This window comes from Melanotaenia boesemani, chromosome 1 (genome assembly GCF_017639745.1).
Source record: "Melanotaenia boesemani isolate fMelBoe1 chromosome 1, fMelBoe1.pri, whole genome shotgun sequence".
NCBI classification, from domain to species: domain Eukaryota; kingdom Metazoa; phylum Chordata; class Actinopteri; order Atheriniformes; family Melanotaeniidae; genus Melanotaenia; species Melanotaenia boesemani.
In genome coordinates this window covers 26,473,576-26,498,831 of record NC_055682.1, presented here as the reverse complement: position 1 = coordinate 26,498,831, position 25,256 = coordinate 26,473,576, and the positions used below count along the sequence as shown (strand labels likewise).

The window sequence follows — 25,256 nt, the reverse complement described above, 5'->3', positions numbered from 1 at the left end:
GCTTTGGCATGCCATCTAGTATCCCAGTGTGTCTCTGGATATTTTTCCCATCATGTTTGTGATATTATGACATATCTTTGCTTGTTTAAAAGGCTTTAGAAACTTGCTAAGTATTGTTTAACATCTATGCACTAAGCTTTGTCTAAGTTCTTTTTTTTCTGTTGCTATTATCCAGCTATTCTGTCAGGTCAAAAATAAACAAACACACACACAAAAAACACAAGAAAAAAAAATAATTAATCAAATTATCTGGTGTTACTTTATTTGGTCAATACATGAGGTCATCTTTTGGATGTCACATGAGGTGTACTTGAATATACTAAATGTCCAGAATTTTCAGTATGTGTATTTTTCCCCCTGATGGTATGGCCATAATAATTCCAAAATGACAATGGTATCAGTCATCATACTGAATTGAGAAAAAGTGGCTTGGAGAGTTAAGGCCCATTCATACTCCCTTACATACGTAAATAACAACGTGCATTTCAAACATTGTCCTACGTTGCCGTCCTCATAGTTCCATATGTCTTTTGCGTTGCCATGGTTAAGTAAATTCCTTCACTAGTGGGCAGTGCTAGGTTCAGAGTTCACTCCCGGGAGCCAACGTTGGTTTCAGACACCATGTAGCAGCGGTAATGCACTGGTATAAAGTTTCCAACCACCCAACATGCCCTAAACATATACAACAAACATATAAACATATTGTCTTTCTTCAAAAGCTTGCACAATTTCTACAGTTGTCCTCGTCTTCATTCTTCTTCTGCTTTTTTGTTCCTTTCCTTATCCTCTTCTTCTCTGGTTAGTTTCTTTTGCATGTCGCATGTCAGCTATTCTGTTCAGCACTGCCCCTACGATATCCGGTGGTATTGCTCCATCTTCTGAGTCAAGCGATGAATAGCTAAGGTCCCTGAAAATAAACTAAACTATGCACATAGCTGACACAGAAGATGGACAAAACTGTCTGTTTGCGTGTCCGCCCGTCTTCATATGTGTCTTCTGTGTTGAGCATACATGGGCCTTTAGACATCATCACACAGATCTGCCATCACAGAGTCCAGATCTGAAGCTCCATAGAACTTTTTGAAGCATGCTGAAGAAGACTATACACTGCAGTGCCGGTCTCTCATCATCAGTATAAGATCTACACAAAATTGGAAATATATTTTTGACACAGTTTTATTGATACAAGGCAAGAAAAAATATATGTGATCACAAAAGATAAAGTGGCCCAATGAAATAATAGTGTGTGAATTTTGTTTGTTTGCATTTTTTGTATATTTTGTACACGTGATTTATATCCAGGCAGGACTGTCTATATAAACAATACTGTTAGCACTGCTCAGTAGGACAAATTATATGATGACACCATTTCTAAACTGGCACAACAGATGTTTTTCTACATTATATTCTGTACAGGGAAAAAAAAAGTTTACATATTGGCAGATTTATTATATTCAACCTTAGGCTGATTGAAGGGAAAGGGGAGAGAAAGGTCCAGTGCAGTGGAAGACATCCTGTCTTGTTCTTAAGGAATGCTCTAAATAACTACAGAACTAGAATTCCTCTAAAATTTCACATCACAAAAGTCAGGGAGAGAATGGTATTGGCTCACCCTAGTAAACAAGTGTACAACTTTCAGGGATCACTGCAGTTTTCTTATTGTCATTTGGTTAGTGTTGAAGATTCTACTTTTTCTACTCATTAAATCCACTCCTATTTAAACAAAGTAGGTACCCCTGTCAGGATCACATTCTTTGACATCTTTCATGCAAGTCAACCTGCACTGCTGTGAGAAGCTCCATAGGTGGACAACATTAGCTGGATTATTGACGACCTGACATGCAGACCACAGTTTGTGAAACTGAAGCCATTGTGCATCTAAGGTGGTTGCAGGGTACTCCCATTGTCCATATTAACTCTGTACTCAGACTTACAGCACATTTCACTTCTATTGAGTTTAGTATTATTTATCTGTATTTATTTATCCGTTTTTTGTGTGTATTTGTGGACCTGAGTCTGTTTATCAAAATGTAATTAAATTTGCATATTGCCAAATTGCACAGTCATCTCAAGGCCCAGAGAGGAGCCCAGAATAATGTTAGAGTTGGGTCAACCCTTCAGTGAGGGATTTTACTCTCTGAGGCCGGCATTCTTCGCAGCCAGAGTTTCCACCTGCTTCTGTCTGAATTCCAGTGATTCACGTAATGTCTGGAACTCTTCATGAAGAATTTCCACCAAGCTCAAATGTGCATCAAAAATACTTCGTTTCTAGTTCTAAAACAACTCCAAGTCCTGTCATCTCCATGTCAACCACTTTGTGACATGTGGGAGCAATCACCACATCTTAAATGTAAACTAGACAACAGAGATGATTGTGGATTTTACAAGCAGGAATAAGCCACACATTGTTCTTATTGTGAGAGAATGAGGAGGTGGTGGAGAAAGATAGCTGGGTGGTCACCTTCATATTGAATTTCCCTTTGGGATTAATAAAGTATTTTTCATTTCATTTCATTTCATTTCATTTCATTCATTTCATTTCATTTCATTTCATTTCATAACAGACTTTACTGGAAAGTTTGCAACACTGAAGCTGTCACAAAAATGAATAGAACAGACTTGACCTCAAGCAGAAGTTTAGGTCGTTGAGTGTTTCCACCAAGAGGTTGCACATCTTAAGTCTGTGGAGAAGAGTGCAGTCTGATTTGTGGCCATCTGTTGTTATAACAGTATCAGAGCACCTGACTAACAGAAGCTGATTAAACTGGTAAAACTGGCTCTGTGCTTTGGAGCTCTCAGAGAGCAGACTGTAAAAAGAAGAAAGTTGTGCAAGTTACTAAGCATGATGGAAAACACTGCACATCCTCTATGACAAAGTGGTTAAACAACAATTAATGTTCAATTAAAGGCTTATTTTTCTACAATGGCTTTTTAACACAGTTGACCTGGACATTTATTTTAATTTTTAACTTTATACTCTGGTTTTATTATATTAATAGTTTTATTTTTATTGTATAGCACTTTGGGAAACTGGGGTTGTTGTATATGTGCTAAATAAATAAACTTGAACCTGAACTACAACAAATATTGGTTCAGGAGGTCTTTTCTGTCCACAGAAATAGCCCTAGTATGTTTATTTATAATGCAACAGTATAATCTTCCATTTGGATTTGAAAAACTGTCTTTCAGTTCAATTAATGTCACTCTATCTTCCCTATTTTGGGATCAGGTAAATTTCTTTAAAGCTTGGTGCACTTATCAAACAGTCCTGAGAGGCTGGAGAATTTCATAGTTTGATTTGTGAGTAGTACATCTCCGGATGTTATTGAAGTAAACTTTTTCACTTTGCTTTGCTGACAGTAGAAAATCTTTTGCAACATAGCATATAATGGATCTGCTATGGAAAAAAAACCACCACGTGTATAACAGTGATTTCAATATATTAATGTCTTATTGCTGTTGATTAAGCAATTGTTTTAAAATGATCACATTGGATAGAGTGACTGGACTTTTGAAATAGTTTTTTTTTCTCAGTTTTCTGAGGGAGGGAGTGGTTCGGGGTGAGTGGGTGGGATGAGTTGAGGGAGTATCGTGCTGTCCGGGGTGCTTGGCCAGGGCATTGAGCAAGCGCTGACCTGTGGTGGATGGGTATCCGGGGCTCTGCTCATGCTCGGGGGCCCAGCACCTGACGGGGCCGCTGTTACTGATCCCCTTAGGGCCGTAATCTGTTGCCATGGGTGCATGGTCCTCCAGGCCTGGTTCTGTGCTCTGTGGTGACTGCTGGTTGCCTGGTGCTTGAGGACATCTCTGTTTGCTCATCATACTAAAGGGGGTGTGGTTGTATTTATGTGATCTCTTAATACAACTCATCCCTCATATCTAGCATTCATATGTGCACATGTACACACACATACACACACACACACACACCTACCTGTATACTTCCTCTTGCTGTGGTTGATTTGTGTTATTCATGAGTGTTTTCCTGCAGGTTCTCCTGATGATTGTCTGTTGTGTTTTCATACAGAGGCTGCAAGATGTTTTCTCTTTCTTTACGGGTGTAGCAGCTGGTTTTCCTACTTTTGTTTGTAGTTTTTTAGGTTTTTTTCTCTTTTGTATCTATGTTTCCTCTTTTTACTTTTTACTCCTTTTTCTCTTTTGTTTACCTTCCTTTTGTCCCACTGTCAGGTCCAGCTTTAATATGTAAATTCAGCAAAAAGCAAATTTAAAATAAAAAATATTACTTATGTATGAAGAGGAGCCTTACATTTGTTAAGCACAACATGGCAGCCACACAATCATTCTGCTTGCTATGATGTTGGAGAGGGCAAAAAAATAAGAAAATAATCACACACTTATGCAGTCATGTGAATCCCTGCATGGGAGCAGAAATTAGTAGAATTTTTTTTAAGTCTATATTACCTGTTTTATTCTTAAACAGGACTATACTGACCTTCCAGTAAACTCATGACTTGCCCCAACAGTCCTTGCTGCTCTCTGCTGGAGACAAATGAGGATTGTGGCAGGTCCTGTTCACTTTTGCATTGTGAATTTGGTCATTATAGACAGCTGGTGGCAGCCTCACTTAGCTTGTATCAAGAAACTGATAAGATAATCTACTAAATACTGTTAAATCCTCTCACTCACTACTTTCAGTGCCAGCCCATTAACACCTTTATGTTCTTTTCCACTCTTCTTTCATCTCTCCAGGGTCCAATCAGTTCATTGGGCGGATGCAGGACTTTAGATTTTATCCTGCCACTTTAACCAGCAGGTAAGTTGGACAGTGCGAGGGACACGTTGTTAGCAACTGTCCATATAAGGACAGTTGAAAATCAGTGTATGGACAAGGAGGGGAACAGTATGTAATGTAAGTATGTAAGTCAAAACTATATATACATTAAAAAAAGTGGGAAACTAGGAGAAATAGATACTGTATAGATTATGCAACACAAGAAGAGGAGAAGTAAGGAGTGATTAAAGGAAAGATGGTTAAAGGAAAGTAGAGGAAGGCTAATCGTTGCATCCATACTGCTTCCACAGGATTTTCCTGAGAATCCAATACAAAGCAATTAAGTGTTTTGCTTCCCAGTGATGCATTGGATATGCTAAGGACTTAGAGCTTACATGTTGTCTCATCAGGATTGAATTAAAACAAAATGAAAGGTGTATTTCTTTTTTCAAGTTTTACCTTTGATTTTATGATTGACACTAAATTGTCAGTTAAAAACATAAACAGTTGCTTTGAATTTTTGTCTTAAAATTGAAGTTTAAGTCTTTATCACTGGAAGTCTTGTTTCCTTGCTGCAGCACTTCCTTGTTTTGATGGTATTTTTATGATAATGAAGCCATGAATGTTGAACTGATTGCAGGTAATTAAAAAAACAAAACAAAAATTAATAATTAAGAATGTTTTAGTTTAAAATATATATGACATTTGTATGTGTTTGTGTGTGTGTCCAGTATAGGCTGTATAAGAATACCCTTTGCAGCAGTGCTGTATTATTGTTTGCTTTGCCTATTCTTGTGAACACAGAGAAATAGTTGAACTGTACTCAGGAGTCCTGCCTGAGCTCCATGTCCAGTCTGAGTGTCGCTGTCCTCCCAGTCACCCGAGAGTACATCCCTTAATTGAGAGGTGCATTCCCACAACTTCATATGTGCTCTACACATAGAGTATTTAAATCCTTAGTAATTTCAAAAGTCATTTGCTTTATTATAAATGATCAGCAGTTGCTAAATTGAGGTGGAAGTCATTGACTGAATCCACATTACCATATTTTGTATTGTGCCACTGGCATTGTTGTGCACCTACATAATGTCACTTTTAACAGGTACTGCATTCCTAATGCAGTTGAGGACACCACCAATGACAGAGTCTTAAGGCTGAACCTTGATGCTCATCCACTAAGCTACATCAATGATCAGGACATGGGCACCACGTGGCTATCAACAATTATGACTGCCCAAGAACTGGATGAAGGAGTCACTATTACAGTGGATTTGGTTAATGGACAATTTCAGGTATGACAAATAATATCAGATTTGTAAACAGGCAGACGCACTCATTTTATTTTACAGTAATGGCACACATCTACAGACAAAGCAAAAATCAAGTATAATGTTTTCTGTATGTTAAACATTAGCTATTTTTCATACTAGTAGGGGTTTAAGGCAGTGTCTTCTATAAGATCTAGAATATCATCAGTGTTTCCTTAAGGTTGAGATGTGGTGACTGAACTGACTGACTTCATTAACTGGATTCATCAATAAGTCAGTCCACCTCTCACTTGTGACCTGTGAATAAGAATATTATAATCCTGACCAACACAAATGTCAGCAGCTGTTACAGTATCTAAGTCAAGAATTACAGCTTTGACCCTTGCAATCAGCATTCAGTATGTTGTTTACAGTATTTAAAAATTTAGGCTTTCTGCTATGCAGAATTTTAATTTACTCTGATTTGCAGTGTACAGCTTTTATTTTTAAGATTCAAATAGCAGTTAATGCAGCAACTTATTCAAACTTATGGTTATGTGTAAACTTTTATGGTTGGACAGTTGATTGTAATCTTTTTCAGTATTTGTTGTATCTGTTTGTACCTGTGGACAGTCCTTTAAATCTCTTCAGTAAGAGAGACAAAGGTGGGAAAGAAAAAGAGAGCGAGCCAGGGAGATACCACTGGATTTGGCTGTTGTCAGAAGACTCATACCTCCTCTCTCTGATCTGTGTACTGTGTGGGAAGGATTTTTGGAAGCTGTCCTGATGTGGTAGCTCAACTCAATTCCCCAGTTATAAGACACTTTCTGAAGTTGGGGGTGTTTGTGGTTGTATGTGAGAAGGTTTGTGTAGTAGTGGTGGCTTAATGCACTCCCTGCTGCGCAACTCAGTGTCCCATCCCACACTGGAGTACCAGATAAGACTGAAAGCACACGCCTAAACAAACATACACATGGTTATGTGAAAGAAAACTACTCCTGTTTGTGTAAAACGTTCTGACACGTGGTGGTTTTCAGTTTTCGATTGAAACACTTAATAAGGGATTGATTCCTTATTCCTTTCATGAAGTTTTTTTTTTTTTCAACCCTCTCTAGCCCTGTAATTTCACCAGTGGGTCAAATTTGATATCTTTGGCGGTGTATGTAACTTTTAAACTGTATCCTAGACATTCATTATTGACTCATAACTGATTTTAAGGATAAACCCAAATCAAATTGTACTGACACACTAAATAAGTTTTTGTCTGATCAAAATTGGTGTTAATTCTGATACTCTTTGAGACTCCAATACCAATTTGTGTTAGCTTGTCACCTCAGCCTAACAACTTAACTGCAGTTTGTCCTTTGCTGCAAGGAAATACAGGCCTTAGACTGCATAAGGCTTGCCAGAACAAAATAGTAAGACACAGTGTCACTTTGTATTTTGGCCATATTATTGGGTTTTATGAGAAAAATATAAATTAAGACATTTTACTTCTGATGCAAAAAGACAAAAAGCCTCTTGCTGTGGTCAGAAATATTGTAAAGTGGAATAGATATATGGGTCCATGTAAAAACAACTAATTGAAACTTGTTATGGAAGGTTTTGCTAAAAACCTGTTTCTGTTCATGCTAACCTGTATGTGTCTCTCCTTCAGGTATTCTATGTTATAGTTCAGTTTGGGGGTCTCATGCCTGAGTCAGTTTTGATCCAAAGACAGAAGCATGACCTCGCAGACCCTGAGAGTGAACAGAACACACAACAGCCCTGGTTGGATTGGCAGTATATGGCCAGAAACTGCAATGTGTTTGAAATGGAGAACAATGGGCCTTTACTAAGACCAGACTCAGTCAATTGTCTACAGTTATCCAGGTTGGTGTGACTGTATTGGCTAATTGTTTTCTAAAATGGTTCATATCTGCTGATGTCCCAAAGCAGTGGTTTCCAACCTGGGGACCAGGACCCCCCCACAAAGAGCACAGGGGTTCCCCGAGGCTTTGGACAATCAGAGAAAATATGATTAATGTCCACACATTGTCCCTATTTTAAGAAAAATAAAAAAAGTCTTTATGTTGTTAATTTAGTTTTGCTTTATCAAAGGTCAGCCAGAATACATTATTTATGGTGAGAATCTGACTTTTGATAAACTAAAACCGTGCATGGGTTTAGCACAGGTTAGTGCAGGGGGTCCATGGCTTTTCAGTATTTGCATGAAGGGAGTCCCAAGAAAAATAAATTGGGAACCACTGTCCTAAAGAACACTGATGACCAAAGTGCCTATTTTTTTTTCCAATTTCATAATAAAGTAAGGATAATTTCACTTCACTTCAGTTTACATCTGTTGTGCCAATTCAAAACAAAATTAATCTTGAAGGGTCAAAAAGAGAAAGTAAACTGGTTCAGTGCAGGTTTTAGATACAGTCCAATTCAATCCACTTTAATACAGTCTGATCGTATAATCTCAATCAATCCAATTAATTATAAACCAATTCAAGCTAATTCGTTGTACTTTCATTCAGTTCAATTCATTCTAATGGTATTCATATTGTGCCATCTAATGAGACCCTTTATTTATGCACAGGTAACACATACATATACTGGCTCTGTCACAGTAACGAGCTTTATAAAGCCAACCACCTACAGCTTTACCTTGGCACATGACAGGCAACAGGCTCTCAACTGGCAACATGTACAGAACTGGACTTAGAACATACACACACAATCTCACACAGATTTTTTGGCAGAGCTACTTGCATCAAGTGCTTTCTTGGCTCTAGATATAACAGGTATGAATAGATCACAGATTATGTAGTCATAGCTTATTTTTCACTTGACTGACAAATGATATCAGATCCAACCTTTTCTGGCACACTTTATACATATTAGTAAAACTGGCTTGAGAGCAACTGAATCTTACATCGAAAACACAATAACACATTTAATTCTGCATAATTATATAAAAAGAAAAATGGGGATGTGATTTGATTTTGCTGAATGTGCCTATTTTCTTTGTCACACTGGAGTTATCTAATCCTGTGTCTCCACTGAGTGCACTGAAGTTGTTTGGTAATCAGGTTAGGCACGCCTCTTTATATGTTTGCACTTTGCCTACATATTGAAATAAAAAAATTCAAATGTTCAAAATTCAAAAGTCCAAAACACACAGGGCTGTGTGTCCTGAGCGCCAGGACTGAGAAACTCTGCAATCAATAAGGCTGTTTTATAACTGGACCTATAAACAGATCTTTTGTCAATTTATTTTGTTTTTGTTTGAAGGAATATTATTTATTTTTGGTTTTGCTAATTTGGGCTAATATATGTTTATGTTTCAACAGTGATATGCCCTTCTCAGGAGGTAACATCACATTCAGCCTGCTGAGCATGCACCCAAATCTGAGGCCAGGCTACAATGACTTCTACAAAACACCAGCTCTGCAGGAGATGGTACAAGCTGCCCAGGTCAGAATACATATGAGGGGACAATACCACACCAGAGCTTCCGGTGTGAACCAGCGACATAAATACTTTGCCATCAATGAGATCACCATCAGTGGCAGGTGAAGATGTTTTATCCAGAGACCTTCTTTGTCTGTTTATAAATTTTGCTGAAGGAGTTCAAGCTCTGCAAGTAATGTGTCTTATGTCTGTATAATCAAATAAAAAGATAAAGGTAGATGAATCACTGTAAGAGGCATATGTCTGATTTGTTTAACAGTCACTCCTGCTTTTGACAAAACCTATGTAAATGGCACATTTGGATAAAAGAGATATTTTTGTCTTTTTCAGTGCTGATTTATAAAAAAAAAATGAGGAAAAAATGAGCACAGTTAGAAAAAAAAATCCACTAACTCTTGAGTTTCAGCAGAGCTTTCTGAGAGTAATTGTGAACACATTTTTTTATTAGACTGACATAGTGACTGTTTTTTATGACTGTGGTAATTATAGGATTATGCAGAAAGCAATCATCTCTAACTCTTTCTTTCCCCCTCCCTCTAAGCTGTTTTAATTAGTAGCTTGTTACAGTGAAGTAGGAGAAACAGAGATTTAATAGTGCTGAAACTTCATCTGTGCGTTCTCCATCCCTCTTTGACGCTCCCTTCTTTTTTCTCCTTCCATCATCTTTCCTTATTTTTTATAAGATATGTAAACAGTGATGTAGGAAAAAGAAACATCACATCCTTTTAGTCTGTGCAGGTTGTGAGTGTCTTCTCACGTGAGCATCATTTGTCCTACGTGATGGCATCTCTTTATTGTACATTACTGCATTGTATTTTGACTTTAACACGTAAATATACCAATGTGATAGTCTGACCAAACCTGAGTTTTTACCATTGGATAATTTTTTTAAAGATATGTAAAAAAAAAAAAAAAATTTAATATTTGCATTAGACTCTTCTCTTACATTCACATCTTCCTGAGTAACCTTTAAGCTGACATGGCTAAAGCTATTCTGCTGCCTACTTCGATCAGTTGGACCATCCCAGCCAATTTCACATAAGCAAGTTCTGGTGCCTGAGGGGTTCCTCTACTGCCTCCCTCCAGGACACTAAAAGCACTGTGATGTTAACTAGATGGAGTGAATTCAAACATAGCACATGCTCTAGTCTGAGGTTGGCTGACCTAATTTCTGTTTGAAAGCTTCTGCCTTGATACTTCCTGGACAAATACTGCTGCTGACCATACTGACCAGTCATTCTCTGACTTTTCAGCAGTGCTGCAAGACAGTGTTGCACCTGTATGTATGAATCAGCCTTGGGGTCAGCCTGTCTTATAGCTTAGCAGGTTGTATTTTATTGTTATGGGACCTAAGTGATTGAGATTCTTGGAAGATGGCATGACAGCCATGGCAGCTCTGATGGTGAAGCTCACTCTGAATCCATCCATTTCCAAGGTGGTTGTCTTGCATGAGTGATGGCCTTTGCACACCTTGCTGCTTCCTAAGTTACAGAGTAGCAGTTTGTCACTTTGTCAATTTTCTTTCAGGGAATCAAATCATTGCCCAGATCTCAAACGCATGTAGGCTTCCAGAAATGAAATACTGCCCAAAAGCAGTTAATCTGAGTAGAAATGGAGCAAATGTTCAATGCTTCATATTTGATTAGTAAAACAAGTTTGGAACAGGAAGAGGCATAAAAAGAGCAAGACGTGAAAGAATGCATAAAAGGAAGAGTGAAAGGGAGAAAGCAACTGAATATCCAAATGAATAATTAAATAAATGTGGTGCGTTGTGTGCCTAAGTGTGTGTATAAAAGGGAGAAAGGGACAGGCCTGTCTGCTACCTGTTATGTTACTCTGATAAGTCTCAGGGTGGCATTTATAAATGTTGAATGGAAACTTTCCAGTAGCACTACAGCTGCTTTATGGATGAGTGAAGACAGAGGAGTGGACATTTAAGAAAGAAGAGCAATTTTTGCTGTCATTTGCCTTTTTATACTCACATTTCTGAGTGTTTTTTTTTTTTTCTTTTCTAAAGAGAAATTAAATAATTTAATTTAGTCTCTTTATCTCTCCTTTCCTTTAACTGTCTTTTGAACAGATGTGAGTGTTATGGCCATGCAGACCACTGTGATACCACAGTCACACCATACCGCTGCCTGTGTCTGCCAGAGAGCCACACAATGGGAAATAATGTGAGTAACAAATTTGTAATCACAAAAATAGGTGACAGACCTCAGAACCCTTTTGTCACTATTTGCCTAGAGTAATTGTGAAGATATTGCAGTAAAGTTCCAACTATGTAAACTTAGATCCATGACACCAATTTGCTTTCACAGGGAATTTCTGCTGTCAATTATCAATAGCTTCAGTACATTAGATCCACACATCCATCACATATTATATTCAACCTTATAAACACTTACACACAAACACAAAGTTGGCACATAGAAATTCCCTGGAGCAAAAATCTCCACATGGTCTTAATTAAGCACTTTCCCCCTTAATGACAAGAGGACTTATCTACTGAATTACACAAACACCCTTTTGCACAAACACAACCCCCCCAACACACACACACACACACACACACACACAAATGCAGCTATTTGTTTGTTTGTTTTTTTTAATGTAAAATACCTTTCTCTGCAGTAGACATTTGTTTTATTCTGTGTTCGATGAAATCTGGTTTGTTCTTAACCCCTTTTGTAATATACTGTTATTTAGCTTAGTAAAGCCACATTTCTTAACAAGTTTAATAACCTGTTTACAACAACAGGGAAAAAATATTTAATATTTAGTGACAAAAATTGGCAGGTAGGATAAGACCAGGGAACAGATGAAACAGATGGGATTCAAAAACGAATGCATGTCTGGAAAGAATTGCTGGATTGCTGGTGTATGTCTGCATCATTAGTAAAAGTAATTACTGGCATCACTCAGTAGAATTATGGATATCAACATGCCACAGAAGTGGGATTTTATAGACAGCATTGATTTGGCCTATATTTGCATGGAAAAGGTTCACATGTGAAGCTTAACTCCTTCAGCTCCACACCATCACACTCTCACCTCTGTGCAGTTGAACATAGCACCATAAACATCTCTTTTTTGTGATTGTTAGTATTATTTTATTTTTTATTTTCAATACGCGGCATCCAGTTTCTTCGACATCCATTGATATTTGTTTTCACACAGATGTTCTTCAGGACAGCCTCCAGCTGCAGCTCAAACACTTAGAGTGAGTTTACTAGCCTGCTCTCATTTTCTGACAATACACCTCCTTATTTGTAATGCTTTACCAAAAATGGAGGCAGCATTTTCCTTTTTTCTAGGGCCACTTGGGGTAGCATTTCTTGAGCAAGTTTGGTGTTTCTGTTGGTTTCTTAGACTTGACTGACTTTCTGGGGAGTCTTGAGCCCTGCTGGCACTGGTGATGTCACACAGACAGGGGGCTGCAGCAGCCAAAATATGTTTGTCTAGAGTCGTGTCTAGAGCAGATCGCTCCCTCGTATGAGCAAATTGCAAGATATTCTGCATTTAACAACTGATTTTATTTTTATTGTCAAATTCCTCAATTCTGTCTGTGTTTTAGCAAACAGCACTGTGTCTTCAGCTTCTTATAATTTCTGTTTAGTTTTAAGCTCATCCCAAATTAAACCAATATTATCACAGTAAGAATTTACACACTGCTGCTGTTTGCTCTGGAGTGACTAGTGTGATGTAAACCGCCACCTTTTGACCAGACAGTTGCTTTGTGAAAAGATAATAGATGTTGCCAGGTAATGGTAGGCATCACCCAACAGAAGACATTTGTTCAGCAGTGAAATATTCAGGTATGGCTGCTTCACCTCACCGTAGCACAGGACAGTCTGCATTATTCACCTCTTATATATCATTCATACACCAGTGTCTGTGTATTAGTATGTGTTTTAAGTTTTGTACATCAGTTCAGATGTCAACTAGCTGTTAAATTACTTTTGGTAGCCTAATTCCACATTTAATAGTATTTGTCATACATTAGCTCTTAACTAAAATAAGTTCAAATCAGAAATGATGCTGTACATGTACAAACATTAGCACACACACAAACATTTTTACAATTTTTACATGGTCGGATAGATTCCATCATCTATATTAAGGGAAAGAAAAAAAGTAACGTTTTTTTTCCCCTTACTTCTTTTCTTTTTTCCTCTTTAATACACTACATTTGTCTTTCCTCTCTAGGTCCCTTTACCACCTCCATCCTCTTTTCTTTGTTGATCACGCTCTGTCTTTCATACTCTGTCTTCCTCTCCTGAGTCTCTGTTTAAATAATGTCTCAAATCGACTAGAACAATGACATTCCCTCAGCATGCATCTCTAATCAGCCCTTTTTCTTTTTCTGTTTGTCTTTTGCTTGATTCCAATCAGCCATTTTCTTTACCCCCTTCCCCCCTGACCCCCTTCCCAAACCCCTTTTTATTTCTGTACTTTCTAAGTATATAATTCATTCCTGTTTGACTCTATTCCTCATGTTTCATTCTTTCTTCCCTTTATTTATCTTGCTGTCTCAGGTTGATCCTTCCTCCCAAGCTGTCCCTTTCCCTCTCTCTCTTACACACATTAATCCTTTTTTGAGTTGCGCGGATGCGATGGATATAAGCAATATGGATATGTTGCATGTAAATTATTCTGTATAGGAGCTATACATCATTGTGTAATATGGGCATGTGTCTACATAGTTCCTTTTTGTATGTACGTGTGCACTTTTCCTCCAAACCTGTCCATGTCATCTCTCTAAATGAATATTCAGGACCTTTCTTCTTCTGTCTCTGTAATATTGGAACATAAAAGGCTGTGGGGAATATTAGCGTTTAATATTGCATGTGTTCTGTTGACTCTGACGGCCTTGCACTATGACAGATGTTGTACTAATCTGTAGAATTTCCACAGTGACATTAAAGTGACAGAAATGCTCAGACATGTCAAAGTGATCAACAGGGGCTCTAGAAGACCCACACCTAAATCTCTGTCTCTCACACACACACACTCAGTCACATGCACACAGGCCAGTGCAAGCACTCTCAGACTTTCTTACTCTGTCTTTTGATTCTTTATGTGCACTCTGTGTCAGGGTTGATCTCTCTTTCTGTCACTCTATCTCTGTACGATTCCCAACAATCGATGGATTCCGTCATGTCTGAAAGCTATATTATGTGTTGTAATATACATTACATTGCACATTCTGTTTTTAGTCAGACAATGTCCTTTGGTGATTCACCATAGTTTATTTTTTATTCAGTTCTGTGTGTTATTGTATATACTGCCTGGCAAAAATAAAAAAATTAATTAAGCAAATAGGTACAAGCCTCCTTTTGGATCATAACTGCATGGGATATTATTTTTCAGCTGGCAACAAGGTATTTAACCCCAACTGATGCAAAGAGTAGCTTCTCTTTTTTGTAAACAACCACGTGGAAAGACGCATCCCGTGGTCGTGTTAAAAAGATGTTAGTTTAGGAGGGGTCAAATCGTTGGCAATCATTATGTAGAGAAAACATCTAAGGAGATTGCAGAAATGATTAAAATTGAGGTAACAACAATCCAACGCATTTAAAAAAAACTGGAAGTATAGTGGAAACCATCATCTTCAAGGAAGTAATGTGGTCAGAAAAAATCCTGAATGATGGTGATCGCCAATCACTTAAACGTTTGGTGAAATCTAATTGAAGAAAAACAACAGTAGAACTCAGGGCTATGTTTAACACTAAAAATAAGAACATTTTCACACAATGCAGTAAAAAACATAAGAAATAACAAGAAAAAATAAAAAATAGAATAAGAAAATCTCTATTAGTGAGGCTAACATGAGAAAAAAAAGGCTTCAAATTGCTAGGCTAGGGAGCCTAAAGATTGGACTCAGTCAAAGAAAGTCATGTGGTCAGATAAGTCCAGATTTACTCTGAGTGAGGGATGGGAAAAGATATGTGATATGATCTGGAGTTGCTGTAGCTGGTCAGGTCTAGGTTCAGCAACATTACGTGTCCAAAGAATGAGGTCAGCTGATACCTGAATATACTGAATGAGCAGATTATTCCATCAACGGATTTATTCTTCCCTGATGGCATGGGCATATTTCAAGATGACAATGCCAGGGTTCATCAGACTCAGATTGTGAAAGAGTGGTTCAAGGGAACACAAGACAAAATTTTCACACATGGATTGGGCACCAGAGTCTAGACCTTAAACCCGTCCGAGAATCTATGGGATGTGATGGAGAAGTGATGAACAAAGCTTTGCGCAGTGGTCGGACTCTCCATCATCAATACTAGATGTTGGTAAAAAATTAAATCAGCACTGTTTGGAAATAAATCTGAAGCTGATCGAAACAATGCTACAGCATTTTTTTTTTTTTTTTTTGGTTGTGACTTTTTTTTTTTTTTAGTAGCCAAGCAGTGTAAAAGTATATCATTTTGGTATGATGTTAAAACCTTCACACAAGCTTAGTTTTAAGCTTTGCTTTTGTCTGCACCCTGCAGGCATGAACAATCGTTGCATCAGACTTGACTGAAGACTTGACATCTGAGAACGGATTGTGTAATTCTTTCTCTGTGTGTTTGTGAAACAGTGTTGGCGCATATTTATATCTTGCAAAGGTTATGCAAGAAAATGTTGTAATTGTTTTGAAAATGTGGAGATTTTTGCTTTTTTTAATTTGGGTTTGGAATAAGATTCAGAAATGATGAAGCATATAAAGTTTTTAAACATGTGTTGTACATTTCAAAGGGAACACTATAGCTGTTTTTCTGTGTTTGTCTGTATGTGAGATAGATTTTGATAGCTAGTGACATTAAGTGACGTTGCCCAGCATCTGTATTGCTTTAGTTTGCATCAGCAGCAGATTTTCACCTGCACTGGGGTTAACCGGGTTAACTTTTCTGTGGGTCCACACAAAATGGATGTATACACACAAACATTCTCACACATGCACAAGCCAGTGCCATGACCTTTCCAGTGAGAGCGTGAAATTGGTCATGGCATTTAGGAAAAGATGAGTTGTCCCAACAGATTTACACTCACGCACACACACACACACACACACAAACACACACATACAGATGCTTATGACAGGCCATCTGAATGTCCACATATCCATTAGAGTGGTCTCCTCACTCAGCAGGTTTTGTCGAAACAGTCAGAGTGAAAATAAGATGTTATCGTTTCCTCTCTTTCACAGTCTAGAACACACTCTTTCTTTTTACACTGACATGCACACTCGCATAATTTTCAGAGTGGAAAATATGAAAAAATGTGTTATTAACAAGGTGTCGTTTTCATATGCTGAAAAACAATATCTTCTACTGCTGGTCACACTTTACTTATTCACCAAATTAAAGAGTTAAAGAAAAAAAAAACTATTTATAGGAAGTGTATAATTCTGCTTTTTACAACTTGAGATGACTTTTTGAGGTTATTGTGAAATATTTCTGACATTTTTGGTTACAACACAGGAATACAGTACCACTCAGTCCTTAATCCTGTGAACAGATCATACTAACAACCTGTTTTAGGGGGTGGAGTTCCTCTACTTTCTATGATTATTATTATGAATATATGATTATTAGTAATAGATGTGTAAGAAATTACATTGTGATGACTTTGTCAGACAAAGGAGCTAAACATATAAGTAAAAGAATATTCCAAAAAACATAAACTACATGAAATTTACAATAATAGATTGAGCAGCCCATAGATATTATGCACAATATACCAGGTAAATGTATTATTGCTGGTTCGCTATTCTTGACTTAATAAATCATTGGATAAAGTACTGGTATGACATTAGTTTTTTGTTCTTACTTGAACTATACAACTACTGATGAGAATTTGCTGTGAATAGGCAAGTAAAAAAATCAAGAGTATAACCTTCTCACTTTCCAGGTACAGCAATTGCAACATAATCTGAAACTGTTGGAGGAGCTAAGGATGAGTAAACTGGATTATTCTACACTGAACTGGGTCTACGATGTGACAGTACCCAGAAAAATGTGAACTTCTGAGTCTTAGATAACCCCAAACAAAGTGACAGGTTTGCCACTTTAGAGACCCAAATATATGCTTTCAAACATAGAGAAACTTATTTTGTTCATATGTTCCCTTTAAGGGTGATTTTGTGAGTAGAGATATTTAAGTATTGCTATAATTGTCCTGCCATCGATATCTCAAAAATCAGTTGTTCGCAGCTTTCAGTTTGAGTGACTAAGTGCAAAGACCAACAAAGAATAGCAATAGCATGAAAAAACACAAAAACTTAATCTTCCATGTGCGTTTTTTTTTCTTCTTCTTCTTTTTCTGGTGGTACAGCGGGTAGATCCATCAAAACCTTTTGTATGAGAAAGAGAATAAACGTGTACGCTCTTCTTTTAACTGCCAAACACCAGTCCCTCGACTAATTAGCAGGCAGGAAGAGAGGGAAGGTAATGTAATTTTGAATGAAAGGGGAGAAAGAAAAAAATCCTATCCCTTTCATTTGGTATGGTAATATTTCCTGCTCACATACTTGCTACGGCAATGAGAACAAGCAGTTGGGGGACGGTGGAGACTGGGGGAAGGCGAGTGAGGAATGAGGGAGGTGGGAAACTGGGAGGGAAGTGAGACGTAAACAAGAAGGAAGGGTGGGAAGATGGAAAGAGATGGAGGAATCAAAAGAGGGAAAAAAGAGAGTGAACTCTTCCACTCTTGGACATCCTTAGTGGATGGGAAGAAGAGTGATGTGCAAAAAGAGCTTTCTCTTAAAGAGGCAAAAAGAAAAGTACTTTTAAAATGGGGCACAGTTTGGGCACAGACCTACAAATAGGTGAATAAAACTGACAGGGAGAACAGGAGAAGATACATACGCAAACACAAAGTACAACAGGTATGACAACAGATAGACTTGAGGTCAAACAGGATGGACAGTCGAGCAAACTGACAGAACAAGATGGAAACATACAAACAATACAGTTACTCCTTTTGAATTTCATGACCAATGACACTTTCTGCAGTGTGCATATCAGTTGGTCTTTATAGACTTGTTTCTGTTTATGTTCTGAATTTGTGTTGGTGTGTAAACAACATTTTTAGAGAATCTCCTGCTGCTTCACAAGCTTCAATTAATAAGTCAACAGGAAGCAGAAGAGTGTTTTATTTAAACTCACATAGTCAGATGTACAAGTCTGCAACCCTGCAAAATATGTGGTTACACAACCGATTTTCTCTTTTTTATTCAGTTGTTGTCCATGATTCTTTGTCTGTCCGTCTGCCTTACATCATCCTCACACACTTGCAGATAGTTTTCTCTGATTATGTCTTGTCTCGCTGACCCTTGTGTCTTAATCTCGAAAATTGTTTCCATCAGTTTCCTGGATTTTTCCTCACTTCCACTACTGTCTCTGAAATACAAATTAGGATCCCCTTCCCCCTGTTTCCATCAACATTCTTCCCTCCCCCCTCCCTTCCCCTTGCCTCCCCTGCTCCTCTGTGAGTCATACATAATAGGCCCAGTGCAGGTCTGCATGTGTCACACATGGGAGGAACTCCTGTGTTTTTTAATACATTTTTAATCCTGCCATTTGATGCCCCCCTTGTCCACCATAATTTGTACTGACTGCTGAACAAAATCAAAGGCCTTGTACTTGCTGCTTCTTGCCTCTGCTGTTCTGTGCTACCAAAAAAATGCATTTTTTATATCACTTTTCCCCCATCTACACACACCTTGGTATGTTTATTTTGACATGAAAGTGGGACTGTGTGAAAGTGCTAGCTGTTACAAGTCACTCCTCATTAGTGGTCTGATTTCTTTTTTGCTGTGTGCGTGTGTGCGCGCGCGTGTGCATTTGTATATATGTCCTGGTTCCTTTTTAATATGGTAGACAATACTTCTGGGGTTTCTATTGAGTTTTATAAATTATTATTTTCTCTCTTTAGGTTAGTTTTGAACAGACTACTAATTTTTGTCTCTTTAGCTTTTTCCCTTTTTTGATTGACGTCCTCTGCTCCTCAGTGTGCCTGTGTCAATATTTGTTTCATAAAAGCAAGCATTCCACTTGTTGTGGGATGATTTTTCTAAGCACACAGCTATTGTTGCTAAATGCACAGAATGGCATTTTGTACTTGCATATCTATTAACATACCTAAGTGAATAGATAAATCCTACAACTTTACTGACAGGTCTGTTTGATCACAACTACATACCTTTTTTTCCAGAAAACTCACCAGGTCACATTTTCTATTAACATATCTAAGCCTTCACATAAGAGATCTCTGTATGAATTCATACCTAAAAACCAATGAAACTGGACCTCCATCCTGTTAGGTGAAGGCCCTGAAATCAGCTTTGAATTCTTTAATATGTCTGTAAAGGATATATCATCACATTCTCGCAGAGAGAAGTACAAACACAAGAAAAGGTGTGACTTGCCACAACTGAATAACAAATGTAAAAAGCTGACGTCAGCTGGAGACTAGTTATTGAAACACCTAAAAGCAGGTTTAACCACAGACTGACTAAAAGTTACACACATGAGAAATAGAAAAATACACACCTTGACTGTCATTGAAATAAAAACGCCAAGACATGGTGCCTCAAATAAATAACACTTTAGTTAAAGACCCTCTGTTCCTAGCTACTAATCCAAACACAGAGACACACAGACACATATACACACACAATCCTGACTCCTGAATCCTAATCCTGACTAGCCAGTATTCAGGATCAGTGACATATCAGACCATGACGTAGTCAAAAGTATAACTGGGGTAAAAAACAGATAATTCTTGCTATTCAGCAATAAATATTGTCCCTACAGTATCCAAAGTGCTGAGAAATCTGAGAAACGTGTGGTTAAACCTTTAATAGCCCACCTAAAAAATGTCATTCCACCCTAAATCTATTAAAAGTTTGGCTTTTGTGCTCACCACTCTGACATTGCCTTATGTACATTTTGAAAAATGTAAAAGGTCTACTGGATCGAAAATAGAACAGACAGAAACACTAGCTACGTTTACATGGACAATATCTATCCAATTGAAATCAATTTCATCAGAGATTCTGCTGAGATGTTTACATGGACACTGGATAAAGTGATCCAATCAGTTGTATTTACATGATGGACAGATTTAATACGATTTTAAGGTTTTTGAAATGCGCAATGTGTATTAGTTTGGAAAATAAAGAGTTTTCTATTTTATTTTGAACCTTCTCGCCATTAAAATGCTCAATATTCCTTAACTGTTTCAGTTTCTAACAAAAAAGTATCCACCACAGTCCTGTTATGTTTTGCTGCTGCCATTTTTCAAGTCTTTCCTGAAAGTCATTACATCACGTAACCCCCACTTAGCTCAAGCATGCACAGAACCAACATCCACCATGGAAACAATCGGAAGAAGTGTATACATGGTTATTTTTTCCTGCTGATACAATCCTGAAAAGGGTCAAAACACCCCTCTCATTCGGATTGAAAGTTCTTGCTGATCGAGGCCAGTTGGATCAGCTGACATGTTTAAACTCATCAAATTCTGCTGTTCATGCTGACACAGTTCAATATCTCTGAACAAGCACTTTCATGGTCCAAATGCAAGTGCTTGTACGAAGTACGAAGACTTATGCAAATTCACAAGTGTATGCAGATGATGCAGTAATTTATCCCCAGGCTAAAAACATCCAAGAAGCTGCTGCTATCCTAACAAATCTGTTATCCTCAGTCACAGCTGGCTCTTCAAGCATATTAGATTAGATTAGATTCAACTTTATTGTCATTACACATGTACAGGTACATGGCAACAAAATGTAGTTTAACATCTAACCAGAAGTGCAAAAGCAGCAAGTGCAGATATAAAAAATTAAATATGTACACGGTATGTTATGAGAATATTTTAGTGATTTATAGAATGGACTACGAACATATTATCCAGATTAATATGGACTTTAAATATAGTCAACTATAAACAGAAACTATGAACATAACTTACAGGATGAAATATGCAGATGATAAATTATGCTATGCAAAGCTACAGGTGGAATGACATTAAATATTGCATTAATATAAGCATTAGCTACCTAGGATTGCTAAAATTATTGATATGCGTGAGTGCAGGATAATCAAGTGGTACAGTGGTGGCGGAGTACAGTTTATGGTCCAAGGAGGAATGGGGGGTGGCAGTTGTGTGTCGGAGTCAGCAAGAGTTCAGTAAGGACACAGTTCTGGGGAAGAATTCCTATTCCTATTCCTCAGTCTGCAGGTCCTTGTCCAGAAGCTCCTGAAGCATTTGCCCGAGGGCATTAGGGAAAACAGTCTATGGGAAGGGTGGGAAGAGTCCTTAAGAATGCTGCGAGCTCGGTTCAGGCAGCTTTTCTTCTTGATGTCCCCGATGGCTGAAAGTGGAGTTCCTGCGATGCGTTGGGCAGTTTTCACCACCCGCTGCAGTGCCTTGCGCTCCGCGATAGAGCAGCTTCCATACCAGACTGTGACACAGTTTGTTAGGATGCTTTTGATCACACAGCGGTAAAAGTTCACCAGGATGGCTGAAGACAGGTGGTTCTTCTTCAGTGACCTCATGAAGAACAGGCGCTGGTGAGCTTTCTTGACCAGACTGGAGGTGTTGGTGGTCCAGGACAGGTCCTCCGAGATGTAGGTCCCCAGGAACTTGAAGCTGGAGACACGCTCTACGGCCTTCCCGTTGATACAGATGGGGTCGTGTGTGCCTCTTTTCTCCTTCCTGAACTCCACAATGAGCTCCTTGGTCTTGCTGGTGTTGAGGAGCAGGTTATTAACAGTGCACCACGTGGCCAGGAGCTGCACCTCTTTTCTGTAGGCAGTCTCATCGTTGTTCCTGATGAGACCAATCACCGTGGTGTTGTCCGCAAACTTGATGATGGAGTTGGATCCATGCACAGGTCTGCGGTCGTGGGTAAAAAGAGAGAAGAGGAATGGGCTCAGCACACAGCCCTGTGGCACCCCAATGTTGAGGGTGATGGTGGTGGAGCAGGTGTGGCCTGACCTAACATGCTGTGGTCTGTTGGTCAGGAAGTCCATAATCCAATTGCAAATTGATGTGTCGTGCCCAGATCTCCAAGTTTAGTAATTACCTTGGAGGGGATGACGGTGTTGAATGCTGAGCTGAAGTCAGCAAACAGCAATCGTACATATGTGTTGCTGTTGTCCAGGTGTGTGAGCACAGAGTGCAGCGTTATGAAAACTGCATCATCTATGCTCCTGTTGCTGCGGCAGGCAAACTGGTGTGGATCCAGTGTGGGTGGGAGGGAGTTCTTCAGGTGTGCCAGGACCAGCCGCTCAAAGCACTTCATAATGATGGATGTGAGTGCTACTGGGCGGTAGTCATTTAGGCAAACCGGGTTGGAGTGTTTCGGCACCGGCACAATGGATGTAGTTTTGAAGCATGTTGGCACAACTGCTTGGACAAGGGACAGGTTGAAAATGTCCGTGAAGATCCCAGCGAGCTGCTCCGCACATGCTCTGAGCACACGTCCAGGGATGCCATCAGGACCAGCAGCCTTGTGTGGATTGATCCGGCTCAGCGCTGTGTAGACATCAGTGGAGGACAGTGTAAGGGGCTGGTGGACTGCTGACAGTGTGGCCTTGGCAGCAGTATCATTGTTTTTGTTGTCCCTCTCGAAGCGAGCATAAAAGTGATTAAGCTTGTTCAAGAAGTAGGTGCCCATAGCTGTGGGGGTGGGGTTGCTGGGTTAGTCGTCTGTGATGGCCTGAATAATTTGCCACATACGTCTGGAGTCACAGTTGGAAAAGTGACCCTCTATGTTGAGTTTGTAGCAGTACTTGGCCTTTTTGATGCCCCTTCTCAGGTTTGCCCTGGATGTGCTGTAGGCCTGTCCATCACCTGATCTGAAGACAGTGTTACGGGCCTTCAGCAGGAGCCGCACCTCCTTGTTCATCCATGGCTTCTGATTAGGGTACGTGGTGATCTGCTTCTTTGTCGTGATACTGTCAATTGTGGTGGTGATATATTCCAGAACAGAGGAAGTATAAGTGTTAGAGTAAGCAAAAGTTGACAGTTTAAAGTTAACAGTTTAAAGTTTCTTCCTTACGGATGGGTAATGATTTGCGGTCTCACCCGCCCTGCAGAGGACAGGATGTGGTGGTCACTGCTCTGTGCGATAAGGGTCATGAAGTGATGTATGCTGATGTGTTTCCCTGTTTGAACTTAGCTTGAACTTTCCTTGCTCTACTGAAGTGCGATATCTGCTCAATAAAGAGGCTGCGCTGGGGTTGAGACTTCGGAGTTGACACCAGACACTCTCTGAGTGCTGAACCACCGTCTCTCCCCATCGCGATGAAGCTGACTTCACTCTGAGTTCTTTGTGTCTTATTCTATGATAGAAAAATATCCATCATTGTTGGTGCCGTTACCCGGATCCCAACATACCCATTTGTTGTCAATGTCCGTGTGTGAGTGACCTGGGGAGCAAACATACTCCAGTCCGTGTGTTGAAATCTGTCCTGGAGTGCAGAGTCTGTTCCCACTGGCCACACTTTGATGGTCCTCACTGATGGCCTGACACGTTTGATGAGGGGTGAATATTTGGGAGTGAGGAACAAAGAAAGGTGGTCTGATTGTCCTAGGTGGGGGAGGGGGGTCTCAGTGTAGGTACCTGCCACGTTAGAATAAACATGGTCCAAAGTTTTGTTTCCTCTGGTGTTGCAGGAAACATGTTGGTGGAATTTGGGGAGCACTGTCTTTAGGTTTGAGTGATTAAAATCACCCGCAACAATAAATGCAGCCTCTGGGTGGGCAGTCTGTTTTTTGCTAATAGCCGCATGAAGTTCGTTCATTGCAAGCTTGGCATTAGCATCCGGGGGAATATAAGCTGGTGGATGTGAACTCCCGTGGCAAATAAAAGGGTCTGCACTTAACCATGAGAAAGAAATAACTTGACCAAGAGCACTGGCAAGATGTTTTTTTTTTATTATTATTTTGTGACCTTCTCACACATCGAGTACTATCTGAGCTGGTCACTTGCCTGTCCCACAATACTCAAACCTATAGAAAGACTACAAAAAAAGCACCAAAAGCATTCGATTAAAAATAAAAAAATATATATATATATATATATATTAGTGCTGGGCACGTTAACGCGTTAATCGTGCGTCAACGCAACGCTTAATTAACGCCATTAATTTTTTTAATCGTGCGTTAATTTTTCTTTTTTTTTTTTTGCTTGCCGCTGGCTTTGATGACAGAAACATGGCGTCCATGTCTCTCTTCCCTGCTGCAGCGGTGTGTCTGATGTAATCAGGAGAGAGCGGGTTTATTAAAATGAAGACACGTTTTCTGTCTGGAACTTAAGAAAGAAGAAAAAAAGAACTGACGTTTGTCTTTGTCAAAATGCATACAGATGGACAGAACATCGTGATTTTTGGATGGGAAACTTTTTATTTATTATTTTTTAATAAATGCAGTTTTAATTTATGCAAGACAGCAAAGGTAAGACATGCTTTCTGACTTTTACAAACGTGCAGCATAAATCGGGCCTTCTTCTGCCTCTGGTTTGGTGAATCTTGGTCATAGCGAGATGAAACTTCTAGCTGTGGAAGATGTGCGCTTTCAGTAGAGAAGTCGTTTGTTCGTGTTCATGCCGTGGCGTGGACACGGGCAGGCATCATTTGTGTTTACATATTTTTTGGACTTTGTGTAACTGCTCTTTAAATTATTTGTTGTCTTAACTGTGTTTGTTGGTGATAGAAATGGTTTTGCTGAGCTGGTAGCTGAGATTCTGGACTTTCTGTGGATACCACACATGTTTAAAGTTACATCTACAGACCTGACGCTACACCCGGAAACGA

General features: G+C 39.0%; 1 protein-coding gene across 1 annotated transcript in view; it reads left to right on the top strand.

Moving 5' to 3' along the window:
- The window catches only part of ush2a (Usher syndrome 2A (autosomal recessive, mild)), a 250,130-nt gene that overhangs the window by 29,163 nt on the left and 195,711 nt on the right, over positions 1 to 25,256 (top strand). Inside the window, 6 exon segments of the mRNA XM_042001931.1 lie at positions 4,711 to 4,774; positions 5,537 to 5,638; positions 5,835 to 6,024; positions 7,637 to 7,851; positions 9,315 to 9,536; positions 11,516 to 11,609. Coding sequence (XP_041857865.1) covers positions 4,711 to 4,774; positions 5,537 to 5,638; positions 5,835 to 6,024; positions 7,637 to 7,851; positions 9,315 to 9,536; positions 11,516 to 11,609 — 887 coding nt within the window.